Source organism: Gigantopelta aegis, chromosome 8, assembly GCF_016097555.1.
Source record: "Gigantopelta aegis isolate Gae_Host chromosome 8, Gae_host_genome, whole genome shotgun sequence".
NCBI lineage: Eukaryota > Metazoa > Mollusca > Gastropoda > Neomphalida > Peltospiridae > Gigantopelta > Gigantopelta aegis.
Genome location: NC_054706.1, coordinates 46329566 through 46344417, shown reverse-complemented (window position 1 = coordinate 46344417; position 14852 = coordinate 46329566). Strand labels below are relative to the sequence as shown.

At 38.7% G+C, this 14852-nt stretch overlaps 1 protein-coding gene across 4 annotated transcripts in view; it reads right to left on the bottom strand.

The window, feature by feature from the left end:
- The window catches only part of LOC121379136 (Ig-like and fibronectin type-III domain-containing protein 1), a 114727-nt gene that overhangs the window by 34386 nt on the left and 65489 nt on the right, over positions 1 to 14852 (bottom strand). For all 4 annotated transcript variants that reach the window (XR_005958807.1, XR_005958806.1, XM_041507622.1 and 1 more), the window contains exons 22-29: positions 14440 to 14553; positions 13358 to 13510; positions 11819 to 12006; positions 9872 to 10001; positions 7922 to 8179; positions 4294 to 4587; positions 3774 to 3827; positions 1124 to 1261 (exon numbers count right to left, since the gene is read on the bottom strand). Coding sequence is in view for 2 of the 4 variants with exons in the window: in XM_041507622.1 (XP_041363556.1) it covers positions 1124 to 1261; positions 3774 to 3827; positions 4294 to 4587; positions 7922 to 8179; positions 9872 to 10001; positions 11819 to 12006; positions 13358 to 13510; positions 14440 to 14553 (1329 nt within the window). In the remaining 2 variants the exon portion in view is untranslated. The remainder of the gene's footprint in view (positions 1 to 1123; positions 1262 to 3773; positions 3828 to 4293; positions 4588 to 7921; positions 8180 to 9871; positions 10002 to 11818; positions 12007 to 13357; positions 13511 to 14439; positions 14554 to 14852) is intronic.

The following is a 14852-nucleotide window of genomic DNA, read 5'->3' as shown; positions in this document are numbered from 1 at the left end:
ACTTTTTTAATAGATCCCAAGCGATTTATTTCAAATATTAACTAAAGGCAACAAGGATTTATACCTCATGTCATGACAAGTGGTACACATACAACAGCCAAATGTAAATGATAAGAGACTAAATATTTTATGTAGATTTCAAGGGAGATTTGTTTCAAACATTAAATATGTAAATGGAAGCATCTTGCTTTTAAAAATGTATTCATTAATTTATTGATTTTTTCCATTATTAGTTTCATTAACACATAACTTTAGAAAAGTCGTGAAATAATAAAAATAATTGTGTATGTTTAAAGTCAATGTTCTGTGTGTTTGACAATACTATACAAATGATGCTTGACAATACAAGTGAATGAATGAATGAATGAATGAATGAATGAATGAATGAATGAATGAATGAATGAATGAATGAATGAATGGAATGAATGAATGAATGAATGGAATGAATGAATGAATGAATGGTTTAACAACACCCGAGCACAAAAATACACATAGGCCACTGGGTGTCAAACAAAAAAGAAAGAAAGAAAGAAATGTTTTATTTAATGACGCACTCAACACATTTTATTTACGGTTATATGGTGTCAGACATATGGTTAAGGACCACACAGATTTTGAGAGGAAACCCGCTGTCACCACTATATGGGCTACTCTTCCGATTAGCAGCAAGGGATCTTTTATTTGCGCTTCCCACAGGCAGGATAGCACAAACCATGGCCTTTGTTGAACCAGTTATGGATCACTGGTCGGTGCAAGTGGTTTACACCTACCCATTGAGCCTTGCGGAGCACTCACTCAGGGTTTGGAGTCGGTATCTCGATTAAAAATCCCATGCCTCGACTGGGATCCGAACCCAGTACCTACCAGCCTGTAGACTGATGGCCTACCACGATGGGTGTCAAACAAAGGTAAGCAGGTAAGCATATGAATACAACCACTGACAATACAATGACAATACAAGATATGCTTAACCTGACCTCTCACTTACCTGGGCTCACCCCTACCCCAACAAACCTTACTTGGTCCAACCCAACCAAGGACATCTGATTAATGTATGATTTTGTCAAATTGTGATTCAGTGTCGTGGTGTGCTAATTCTAACACAAACGTTAGACCAACTTACCTGCAGCACACTTTGAAAATGCCACTAGATGAGTGATACACTTGGCCATTGAAGGATCTAAAAAGATCTTGTTGATGTCAATATCAAAGGAGCAGATGGCCATACAGTCTGGGTGAATCCCTTCATTGATACAGCAAGCTGAAAACAAACATAATGGGAAGTAGAGTTTGATTTGTTTTAAACTTACAGACCCTAGTTTTTAAACACTAAGATATATTTTTCACTATTAGAGCCGTCTTTGATAACTTAAATCATACTTTACTTAGATGTTCAGGGCTCGAAACGGCCTGTGGCCAGGTCGCCAAATATGACCAATGTCCTGATTGAGCGACTTAAATATTAAAAAATAATGGCGTTAGTCGCCCAAATAATATTATCTTCTTTAGAGCTATAACATATGAGCCACTGTTAATATCTGTATTCCACATTAAAATCTTGCTCATGGTTCGCTTACCATAATTTGCCAACATGCATTATTATTTTTTGGGCCACCATATATTTGGGCGAGTTTCGAACCCTGATGTTATTATTTAGATTATCCATTTCTGAACGTCCGAAATGTTTCTGGTCATCCTGATGTTTTTAATGTCACAAAATTCAGTGTTCATATTTTAAAAAAAAACAGGTGTGTCTGAGAAGTAACAGTTATGGAGTCAGGTTTTAGTCTATTTTTAAAGGTACTTGACCCTAATTTCACTCTATTATAAGTTTATCCAGATGTCTTACAGGTTTGTAGAAATTCAGTGTTCATATTTTTTTTAAAACCAGGTGTGTCTGAGAAGTAACAGTTATGGAGTCAGGTTTTAGTCTATTTTTAAAGGTACTTGACCCTAATTTCACTCTATTATAAGTTTATCCAGATGTCTTACAGGTTTGTAGAAATTCAGTGTTCATATTTTTTTTTAAACCAGGTGTGTCTGAGAAGTAACAGTTATGGAGTCAGGTTTTAGTCTATTTTTAAAGGTACTTGACCCTAATTTCACTCTATTATAAGTTTATCCAGATGTGTTACAGGTTTGTAGATGCACTAAACTTTGTGTCTATTTTCACGGGTTGAAACTAGGGTCTGCACCTTTAAGACCACCACAAGAGCACATCAGAACTCACCCTGCCCGTTGCCAACTTGGCCAACTGGTAATTGTTATACAAAGTGGCTACAACAGTTAGTCTGGCTCATAAAATATTCCTTAAACTAACCACGTTTTAATAGTTTTCAAGAAAATACTCTATAGATCTAAGAACTGGCTAAACCAATATATGTTCCAGAGTGAGTCCTGGGACACATTTTTGTCTAGTCATTTCTGAAATATCTAATGCATTTCTTTGAAATTATTAAAATGTGGTTAATTTAGGGAATATTTTATTAGTCAAAGACTAAATGAAGAGTTCTGGCACAAAACGCGATATAAACCATCTTCTTTTTAGCTTTTAATTAAAGCCATTATTGTATGTCAGTAAGGGCTAATCGTGGGCCCGCTGTTTTGCTGCAAAACGAGATTGATCCTTATGAAATTGTATTGGGTAAATCCCGTTTTTTTTGTTTTTCAAAACACGATATACGCCAATTTAAAAAATCACTTTTACTGAAAATGAAAAATGGATATATCGCGTTTTGCGCCTAAACTCTTCAAATGTTGTGACCACTTTATATGAAAAGTAGCACTATTAGCCAATATGTCAATGGACAGGGTGAACCTGCATCGATTAATTAATCAGTGGCTATTGAATGTCAAACATTTGATAACTGCAACACAGTCTTCAGAAAAATGCTACATTTTTCCTCTAGCAGCAAGGAATATTTAATATGCACTTTCCCCACAGACAGGACAGCATTTACCATGGTTTTTTATACACCAGTTGAGTGCTTTACCACTGACCTATATCCCACCACCCCCTGTAATAAAATTGATTCACCTTATAGTCTGATACTGTAATTTGGTTCAGACCAATCATTCATACTGGCAATTTCTTAGACTAAATTTGCATGGTTTAGCTCAGACCAGTTTGGTACAACCAAAAATGTTGATCCAGGCACAGACCAAAATTTAACGCAGGCCAAATGTCACTGAGTGACCCATCCTTGGTTTTAGACATGAGTTAAATCGTGATAACACGGCCATTCTGTCTGAAGCTTAACTCATCAGAAGAACCTGGACTCCTTCGAGTTTCACTCAAATGACAATTCGACCACCGAATGAGCATAAAAATCCTTAAAGGAAGGAAGGAAATATATTTTTTTAAATCTTGCGATTGTGGGTTAAATTGTGTTAATATAAAAAATCTCCTGCTTTTTCAACACACACCTCCTGCTTTCTCTTGACTAAAGGTTGACAGGTCTGATTTCATTACACCATTTTTTTCAGTTACATCATTACAAACGAATGCAGAAGTAAGCACCAAGATGATAATCGCTTTTATGATAGAATAAATATAATTATAATAAACAAACTTAGTTTTATAGGACATATGTTGGTATGTTTCAGGTAAAAACGCACCATTCCGATTTGGCTCCGGTCAAATTTAACTTGTTCCAGGTCCAGACCAATTTAGCCTAATCTAAAAATGCTAGCGTGAATGCAGTAATAGTCCTTTTCAGTTATCGGTATAAATACATGTATGAGATCCACAAACAACTGCATCATTCTGTTACCTGTAATATTTGGTGGCTTGGACCCCGGTTTAACATGTTTTATCGCATCAGGATCTAAAAGACAAACAAGAAAGATATGTTATACTAACATTTTTATCATCAATTCTGTTGGCATCATAACAACTGAAAAGCATACAATTTATATTTGTTTAAAAAAAATAAAAATTAAACATTGGATTTTGATTTTGATTTTGCATAAAAAGTTAATCATTTGTTTTAGGCAACCTTCTGTGAAATGAAACCTTTTTTAAAAATATTGTATATTATAATTACAATGTAAAAGACTTTAGGTGTTTTCTCTTTTATGAAGACTTCCCCTGTCCTCAAAACAAATGCATATTCCCCTAAGGATAGTAGTCTGGTTTGAACATCCCAACAGCCAATGGGATGTGCTAAATTCTTCTACTGCATACTCCTTTCTGCATTCGTTTTGAGGACAGGTGAAGTTGAAAAAGAAATAAGAAGTCTTAAAATGAGGCTTCTTTCCCCAAGTAGAAAATTCTAGTTACCTTACACTTACCAATTAACTGTACTGCGCCTACTGCATACCCATAGGCATTGGACCCATTGCAGCGATACAAGCCAAAGTCCTTGGATACGACATTGGCAAACTTGAGTTTGCCCACCACGATGCCAGTGTGCTCCCTCTGCTCAGTGTACACGTATACCTTGCTCGGTACGGCACTGACGACCTGCCCATTTTTCGTCCACGTTATCTGGTCTGGATAGCCATCGAACCAGCAAACAAGAACCCCTTTCCGTTGTTCATCAGGCTGAACATTGTCCTCTCTCACCTTTACAACGCTTGGCTTGACTGAAATAAATCACAGACATTTCCCAGTGCAAGGCTCAAACTTAACGACGACACCAAGAACAATGGGAAAGAAGCAGTGACTTTCCGATGGGTGGTGCTCCAAAAATTTACACAATTCCAGTATTGCAAATTTGTATTTTTCGTAACCCACTGATCGGTGTATCCACTGTATTATTCCTGGCCTAATTATGAGCATGTATGGTGACTGAAGTGTATAACAGCTAAAAATTAAAGTAAATAATAAAAATCTACGAAATGCTGCAGTGTGTGGTAACAAAAAATATTTAGTATAAGAAAAAAAGAAGAGAAAAAACAAATCACTTCATGTTCTCGCTGTCATGTAGGTTACGTTTACCAGCACAGCACTCGAACTTAACGATGGCACAGACAGTATCTGTCGTCATTGAGATATAAATTGCCATAGGTCAGAACCATCACCGATAGCACATCTGTGTCACTGGATAAACATTTACTGTCGTCAGTAAAGATCTTCAACAGCAGCAAAATGTATACACCTGGTGTACATTATCTACCAGTATTTTAACATTTGCACATTTGAAATATACTGAACAAAATAAGAAACTTCCGCTAGCTTTGCTTGAACATAACTTGATGAAAACAAACCGGGGGAATAACTGTTATATATGCGTTTAAAGAGTGTTCCATGATGCATCGTTTGGTGCAAAAATCATGGCCATAGGTTAACAGAAACTGGGAGAAATTTTGACCAAGTGTGGTAGGGGTTAAAAAAGCAAAAACCCACTTAATAACGGGTATGACCACCTCTTGAACTGACCACTGCAGTGCATTGCAGGCGCAAAGAATTGACTAAAGTGTTGATTTCTACCTGTGGAATATTGTTCCATTCCTGAATGAGCGCTTGACGAAGTTCGTTGACGTTACCGGGTGGGTTGGGACGACGCCTCAATCGTCTGTCCAGACTATCCCAGACATGCTCGATGGGGTTGAGATCAGGACTTTTAGCGGGCCAGTCATCAATGAAATCAATGTTATTTCTCCTAAGAAAATTTACAATGTCTCTAGCTGTATGAGAGGTGGCATTATCATGCTGAAAAATCGAGATGTTGGCATTGTTATGGAACAGAGGAATGACGTGATGAGCGAGAATGTCATCGCGGTAACGTTGAGCATTTAAATTGCCATCAGTGACGACTAGTGGTAAACGATAACCATGGGCAATGGCTGCCCAGACCATGACAGAACCCCCACCCCCGAAACGATCTCGTTCAAGAACACAACAGTCAGCATAGCGTTCATTTCTCCTACGGTAGACGCGCACCCTGCCATCACCACGTTGTAAAGAAAATTTTGATTCATCCGAAAAAAGAATGGTATTCCAGCGTCGCCGTATCCAACGAGTGTGTACACGTGCCCAATTAAGACGATTTAGACGATGACGTTGTGTTAAAACGCATCCGACGTAAGACGTCGTGCATGTAAACCGTTCTCCCGCAGACGATTACGAACAGTTTGCCCACTGATTCGGTTATTATGAAGCCCAGGTGTGTTAGCAGCAGTAGCAGTGGCAGTTTGGAATCGATTGCGCAAATGCGTGTTCATGATATAGCGGTCTTGACCACGCGTTGTAACACGCGGAAGTCCATGATGTGGCAAGTCGTTGGTGCTTCTTACGCGAAGATTTCGTATCGCTCGACTAGAACTCCCAACATGCCTTGCAACGTCTTCTGTCGACATGCCAGCATCAAGCATGCCAATCGCCCGTTCGCGTAAATTATTGTGTATTCTTGGCATACTAAAAATGCTACAATGTAAAAAACGTTAATTTTTTTTTTTAATTTTGAAGTGTTTTCGTTCACTTGACAACAATGTCAGTAAGACAAGTAAAACAAATTGACCGAATACTACACGGGACATGTCGAACCATGCATGCACGTACAAATTGAATTTCACGTTGTTGACGATTAACAGGGCAAAAATAATCAATAAAATTCATGAATCCTGATAATACAGCTCACGGCTAATACTATCTATATAATTTCATTACCCAATGAATTTTTTAACACAACAAATACTATATGTACAAATTGGAAGTTTCTTTTTTTTGTTCAGTATATATCAACAAAATATCTTTTAGTCATGTTTACTTGAAGCAAAATCACTTTGTTAAAAAACTGCAGGCTCAAAATTGAAGTTAGTGAGCTGTTTCACTCACAGTAATTGCTTTTCTAAATTGCCACGGGCAACAAATTGTTACGTTCGAGCCTTGCCAGTGGTACAATGACAAAAAACAAAATAAGTATGGTATCTGTAATGGTCCAGATCATCCAAAAAATTATTTAAATGCTATTTATTCTTTTTTTTTTATAATTTCTATATTATAATTATTAAGCAGTATTTTTCTCTTACATCATTTGTGGCAAAGGGAGATAATGCATGACAAATTCACTACAGTGTCAAATTTGATATCATGATAAAGCGATCTAGGGATGAACATGTTTTTTTTTAGCAAGGTCTCATTGTACCGCTCAAAAAAAGGATGAATGAATGAATGTTTAAGAATGTTTAAAAAGCTTAGTTCAGGAAGTATGTTTCCTATTTATGCATGGAAAAAAATAATCACATTCTGAGTAATGTACCATTTTATTATGCAATTATAGCACTTACAACCCACAGAGCAGACTGCTTTTGAAAAAACTAAAAGTAGAAATTGGAGAAAACTTAGGTCAGGTCAGGTCATTGGGTTTTACGTGCACATTCAGAACAAGTTGTTGTAGCACACACCTGTCGTGGACACAAGAGCCGGCCTTGGCCGGCTCCTATGTCCATGAGAGGAAAGGTGGGGGGAGGGGAGAGGAGGGACCACCTGCACTGGCAGGTGCAAGGGAGCACCAGCAGCCCGACTGAATCGGTAGCAGGCGGAGTGTTTTCTCTTTTATAGATACATTACCTGTCCTCACAAGTGCACCTCCGCCCCACGCGAGTGGTCTGGTCCGAACATCCCAACAGCCAAAAGAATATAGCGACAAGCATTATAAAACAATGGAGGAAACGAATCCACCATAATAAAACACAAAAAGTACCAAAAAAAGAAGAAAAAAGTCTTACTCCAAACAACAGAGCCAAAAAACCACGTCCAAACCAGACCAGAGAAAGGAAAAGAAGGAAGTTGAAGTCACATGACCGGAACTACAGGGAGCATACAGTGAAGAATTTTAGGCCATCCCATTGGCTGTTGGGATGTTCGGACCAGACCACTTGCGTGGGGGGGGGGGGGGGGGGAAGACGTGCACTTGTGAGGACAGGTAATGTGAAAAGAAATATAATTTTCAACACCTGAGTTAAGTATACTTACACTTGATATTAAGAAAATACGACCGACTCTTTGTTCCTTTGCTATTGTAGGCAACACATGTATAAATGCCCGAGTCCTTCTTGGTAATGGACTTTATGGCGAGTATTCTGTCTGTGTGAGAGATGTTCTTGTTGTTGAACATCCAGTAGAGTTTTGCCCGAGGCTGAGCTATTACAACACAGCTGAACGTCACAGTTTGACCAAGCTTCAGGACTGATGGCTTCCCAGGATCGCGGAAAATAGTCACATCTTGAATTCCTGCAACAAAAACACAAAAAGTTACAGGTTTGTTTTTTCACATATCTACAAGAATTATTCTGTGGAATTTCACAGAAGTTTTGTAAATATGTAAAAAAAAAATACCCAATACAACATAACATTATTAAACTAAATGTTTCTCCCACCATAACATGTTTCCACACTGTGATGAACATCCATAAGTGCAACTATAAACCAAGTTTCACTGACCTAGATGTACAGTTTGTGAGAAACTGATCTAAACACTAAACTTTAATGTAAAATTTTGACACAAAAGTTAACTCTGTCGCTTTTAGGAGCAGGAAGTAGACCAGTGGTTGGGCACTCACTCAATCGATCTTGGATCGATCCCCATCGGTGGATTTTGGCTCATGTGTCATTATTGTGACAAAACCCTTCTCTGGGATGATGTGTTTACCCTGTTCATAGCTGAGAAAAGTCTCTTGCAAACAACCGTGGCTGGGCTCAAAGTAAACATGAGCTCTGTTAATGTTTTTAAATAGTGCATGATTGGTAAACAACAGAAGGGGATGGGGTGTACATTGCAGCCTTGTAGTTTAATTTATTGAGCATAATTTATTTGTTAAAAACTATTAATATATATTCATGTATGCTTAGAGGGCATTGCACCATCATGATTATGGCGTAGGGCTAATGAAATCTAACTTGTCACAATTATGATGTAGGGCTAATGAAATCTAACTTCACGGACGTAGATTTACATTTGTAAAGTACTGAAAAATATTAAGTATGTTCTGCTACAAGATTTATAAAATATCTTGCAATGTTTATAAGAATACAGTTCATAATATTTATGCTTTGTTCAAGTGAACTCAGAAATTATAAACGTGCTTTATGCCCCCATATACTGTATTTGCAAAGAGTAGATTCCAGAATCCACCGCGTTAACGTCTAATATAATTTGAATACGACAATTTTTGCAAGGATTAAACATTTTGATTGCATTCATGATTGTATTTTATTTAAAATACACCTGCGAAGTCACAGTATTGTCTCAACGCTCCATTATTTTTCAGTAATGGAGAGATGAAACCCTACTTAATTAACCCACCAAAATCATTGGTGTTAATTTCCATACTAACATATATTCACATAAAATTATTACTCAGTGGTGTATTTTAAGTACGGGAATATCCTCGGAACTCTCCATTCCTGAAAAATAATGGGACTCGTCTCCATTATTTTTCAGGAATGGAGAGTTACTCATTCTCCTATACATAAGCTGTAAAGCGTATTGGACGCTATTTCCAAGTTTGAAGATCAAACCGATTACGTGTACGAATTCAATCAAACGTTCAGTGGCAGAAATTACCTATCTTAGTAGATAGTAAAAGAGAAATAACTCTAAAGTTTTATTGAACTTTTCAAAACATTGTTTTCCGTTTTGGTGTTAACGCATTGGCAAGAGTTCCAATCGTTCCAGCATTTAGGGTTAGGGTTAGTTTTCCTTAGAGCTATATAAATGCTCGAATGATCGGAACTCTTTCCAAAGGTTTTACCAAGATTTGTAACAAAATTTTAAAAAAAGAAAGTTTTAGGTGTTAATTAGTCACTTGTCATCGGGCATATGCAGTTAACATAATTACTTGCCCGGCATGAAAATTCCACTTGGCACGGTCGTCAGGCGATGGGATTTTTGAACCCCTGCATGGAATATCTAACATGCTGTACCTGAGTATTGAATATAAAAGCTCTGAGACGGCGCCGGCTGACTTCCTCCAAACTCATTGTGTGCAGATACCGTCACGCGGTAGACCTTGGACGTTTTTAATCCTGACAACACCCAGCCACTGGTGACATTCTGAAAGCAAATCAGACTTTGACTCCAAGTATACATCACTAAGAAGAATTACAAACACTGGAACTTTTTATAGGAATTTCAAGTATAAATAGCCCAATGAGTCCACTGATGGGGATCGATCCTAGACTGACCGTGCATCTGGCGAGCACTTACCATTGGGCTACATCCCATCTCCTACCAAAATGTAGCAAGGTCATTTGATGTACTAGTCATAAGGTAGCACTATACCAATTAATTTCCGGTTGGGTCGAAGTTCGAGGTGCACCGAACTTTTGATAAAGAAGTTAAAATTAGTTTCATCTGGGCTAAAAATGTATGCAATTTTATTTGATGTAGTACCACCGTGTCAAGTAGCCTTGTGCTTGGAACATGTGTGGGGTACCTGTAAAAAAAAAGTACTAAAATTTTGTGTGAAACTAGGGGTATTGTAGAAACATCTGGTTATACCGAAAATGAGCCATGAAAGGTACCATTTTCTGCAGTTAATACTTTGAGGTAGGGGTTGTAGTACTGATATTTATGGGTCATAGTTTGGTTGATATATTGCATATAGTGTTTTTAAACACAAACGTTAACATGGTCGCCTATGGGATTTTAATTGGTATAGTCTAACCTATAAGGCACTAGTTGGGACATGGGGAAAAAAAACCCACCAAGTCCAGTAAGGGAGTTTGATCCTGTGATCCAAGGCTCTTCAAGTGAACATTCTACCACAGAGCTGCATCCAGCTCCTCAATAGGGTAGTCTGTTGACAGTAGACTTTAAATCAAGTGAAACAAGAGTCTTACCTCGACAGTTGTAGCCCCTTCTTCATTGTATATCCGTGCCCAGTCGTAGTGTGTTGACGGTGGACTTTAAATCAAGTGAAACAAGAGTCTTACCTCGACAGTTGTAGCCCCTTCTTCATTGTATATCCATGCCCAGTCGTAGTGTGTTGACAGTGGACTTTAAATCAAGTGAAACAAGAGTCTTACCTCGACAGTTGTAGCCCCTTCTTCATTGTATATCCGTGCCCAGTCGTAGTGTGTTGACAGTGGACTTTAAATCAAGTGAAACAAGAGTCTTACCTCGACAGTTGTAGCCCCTTCTTCATTGTAAATTTGTATATCCGTGCCCAGTCGTAGTGTGTTGACAGTGGACTTTAAATCAAGTGAAACAAGAGTCTTACCTCGACAGTTGTAGCCCCTTCTTCATTGTATATCCGTGCCCAGTCGTAGTATGTTGACAGTGGACTTTAAATCAAGTGAAACAAGAGTCTTACCTCGACAGTTGTAGCCCCTTCTTCATTGTATAACCGTGCCCAGTCGTAGTGTGTTAACAGTGGACTTTAAATCAAGTGAAACAAGAGTCTTACCTCGACAGTTGTAGCCCCTTCTTCATTGTATATCCGTGCCCAGTCGTAGTGTGTTGACAGTGGACTTTAAATCAAGTGAAACAAGAGTCTTACCTCGACAGTTGTAGCCCCTTCTTCATTGTATATCCGTGCCCAGTCGTAGTGTGTTGACAGTGGACTTTAAATCAAGTGAAACAAGAGTCTTACCTCGACAGTTGTAGCCCCTTCTTCATTGTATATCCGTGCCCACTCGTAGTATGTTGACAGTGGACTTTAAATCAAGTGAAACAAGAGTTTTACCTCGACAGTTGTAGCCCCTTCTTCATTGTATATCCGTGCCCACTCGTAGTATGTTGACAGTGGACTTTAAATCAAGTGAAACAAGAGTCTTACCTCAACAGTTGTAGCCCCTTCTTCATTGTATATCCGTGCCCAGTCGTAGTGTGTTGACAGTAGACTTTAAATCAAGTGAAACAAGTCTTACCTCAACAGTTGTAGCCCCTTCTTCATTGTATATCCGTGCCCAGTCGTAGTATGGCGACACTTCCCAGTAGTGGACACTGTAGGTGCACCCACTGTCACAATTTGATGACGGCTTCCCCCAGGTGAGCTGCCGAAACTGGTTGGGCATTTCAGTTGTGGCGAAATTGGTCGGAGGTGAAGGTATCAAGCCTATAACAAAATTAATGAATGAAAAGTTTGGTTTGTTTAACACCACACACCAGAGCACACTGATAAACTAATCATCAGCTATAAGATGTATAACATTTGGTAATTTTGGTAGTCTTCAGAGGAAACCCGTCACATATTTTCCATGAGCACTTTCTCAGACAGGACAGCACATGCCATGGGCTTTGATATACCAGTAATGGAACACTGATCAGAATGGATGGATGGATGGATGGATGGATGGATGGATGGATGGATGAATGCATGGATGGATGGATGCATGCATGCGTGGGTGGATGGATGGATGGATGGATGGATGGATGAATGGATGCATGCATGCATGCATGGATGGATGGATGATATGCATGGATGAATGAATGGATGAATGGATGGATGGATGTATGCATGCATGGATAGATGGATGGATGGATGGATGGATGGATGGACGGACGGATGGATTGGGATGGATGGATTGGGATGGATGGATGGATGGACGGGGATGGATGGATTGGGATGGATGGATGGATGGATGGATGGATGGATGGATGGATGAATGAACTGGTGGATGAGCTATGAGTTTAGAGTAAGCAAATGGGATCAGATGGGAAATGATGCAACAGTATCTGACTGGATCCAGTGTGATGGATAGATGGAAGAATGAATCTGTAAGGAAAACATATTTAGATGGGAAATGATATCTGATTGGATCCAGTGTGATGGATAGATGGAAGAATGAATCTGTAAGAAAAACATATTTAGATGGGAAATGATGCAATGGTATCTGATTGGATCCAGTGTGATGGACAGATGGAAGAATGAATCTGTAAGGAAAACATATTTAGACAAGAGGACAGTGAGATATGCGGAGACTGATTAAACAAGGAATTAAATGATTCTGGAGAAACATTTCATTTCATTTCAACTTTTTTCATGCTTATATCCAATTAAGGTTCAAGCACGCTGTCCTGGACGCACACCTCAGCTATCTGGGCTGTCTGTCCAACACAGACGGTTAGTTGTTAGTGAGAGAGAAGAGGGTGTAGTGGTCTTATACCTACCCACCGAGTCATTAAAACTCACTTTTGGTGGGAGCCGGTATTGGGCTGCGAAACCCTGTACCTACCAGCCTTATGTCCAATGGCTTAAGCACACCACCACCAATGCTGGTCTGGAGAAACAGGAATACATGAAACAGAAAGATGGGGCTGTTTTACTGCAGCAAATTTTACCAAGCAATTATGAGTGCACTTTTATTACTAAAAAAACCCCAAAGCAAGCAGGCCCTGTTCAAACAAGGATGAGGCTACATTATTGCAATACAGACTAACTTTATTTGCTTGTGTAACCGACGTACCATCATTTTCATAGAAGCAGGTCTGGATGGACACAGTGTAGGTGAGACAGAAGAGGGTCAGGTGGTTCCGCCCCATTGACTGGCCCTTGCACAGCGACAAGCAGGAGTCTGGAACCCCTCGACGATGACAGCATGGAGTGTGGTCTTTTCCATCTGAATAAAAAAACAGAAGAATGTTTGTTTAATGACATCACTAGAGCACACTGATTTATTTATAACCAGCTATCGGATATAAAACATTTGGTTATTTTGACGTATAGTTTTAGAGAGGGAATCCACCATATAAAACATTTGGTTATTTCGACTTCAGTCATAGGGAGAAAAATTTTCCATAGGAATTTAATATAACACATAACTGATGGATCCATCGCAATGACTACTACCAAAATGTTGGGGGGACTTAGTTTGTTTAATGACACATCTTGAGCACATTGATTTATTAATCATCGCCTATTTTATATGCACCATCCCACAGATAGGATAGCACATACTACAGACTTTGATATACCATTCAAGGTGCACTGGCTGGAACGAGAAATAGCCCAATCAGTCCACTGATAGGGATCGATCCTAGACCAACTGCACACCAAGCGAGCACTTTACCACTGGGCTACGTCCCACCCATCTACCTCTAGACACACAAGTGAAAACTTTCTTTGGATGGTTTCAAATGTGATTTCCTAGCATTTGGAGAACAAAATAAAACTGTTTTGAATCACCATTTTCAGTACAACAAAAATATATATTTTGTGTTTTTTAAGTAGGGAGCACAGGTCTCCCCTAGTTCTTAAAGGTTTAGAATTAGAAGGTTTTTTCTTGCTAAACTTGACTATCTCAGATGGTCTATCTAGTTTGATTTACTCAGGGTTACAGCCAAGACTTAGCATCACTACAAAAAACAATGGCTGCTAAGAAACACAGTATTACATTGTTTTGAATGGTGAGTATGTAATGAATTTTTAGCATAGATCAAGGCTGTTTAAATTAATACAGAATTTGTTTTACCTCCTGGCTATATCATGTAACTTTTTTTTTTAATTCTAAGACTGACACACCCGTGTATCAAGAAGAGCACAAAATACCTGCTCCGCATGCAATGATTTTATCAGCATCGACATAACAAGGACTGGTGCTTCCTGCTTTGTTCAGACAGAGATGCATACATTCAGCCGACACACCTTGGTTCTTGCAGCAGTCTATGAAAAAGAAAGGAAAGTCATATTGGTGGAGACGAAAAGGAAAGGAAAGGAATATTTGTCTAACTACACCTCAGCCGATTTGAAACTTCAGATATTCAGTGTCAACACTTATGGTACCAGTACTTAAAATCTCTATTTTGGTAAATCATATGTGCTTCTAAGCCCATGTTTTTAAAGCTTTAGAGTCTCGACTGAAATCTCAAATGAAGGAAGGAAGGAAATGTTTTATTTAACAACACACTCAACACATTTTATTTACGGTTATAGGGCATCAGACATATGGTTAAGGACAACAC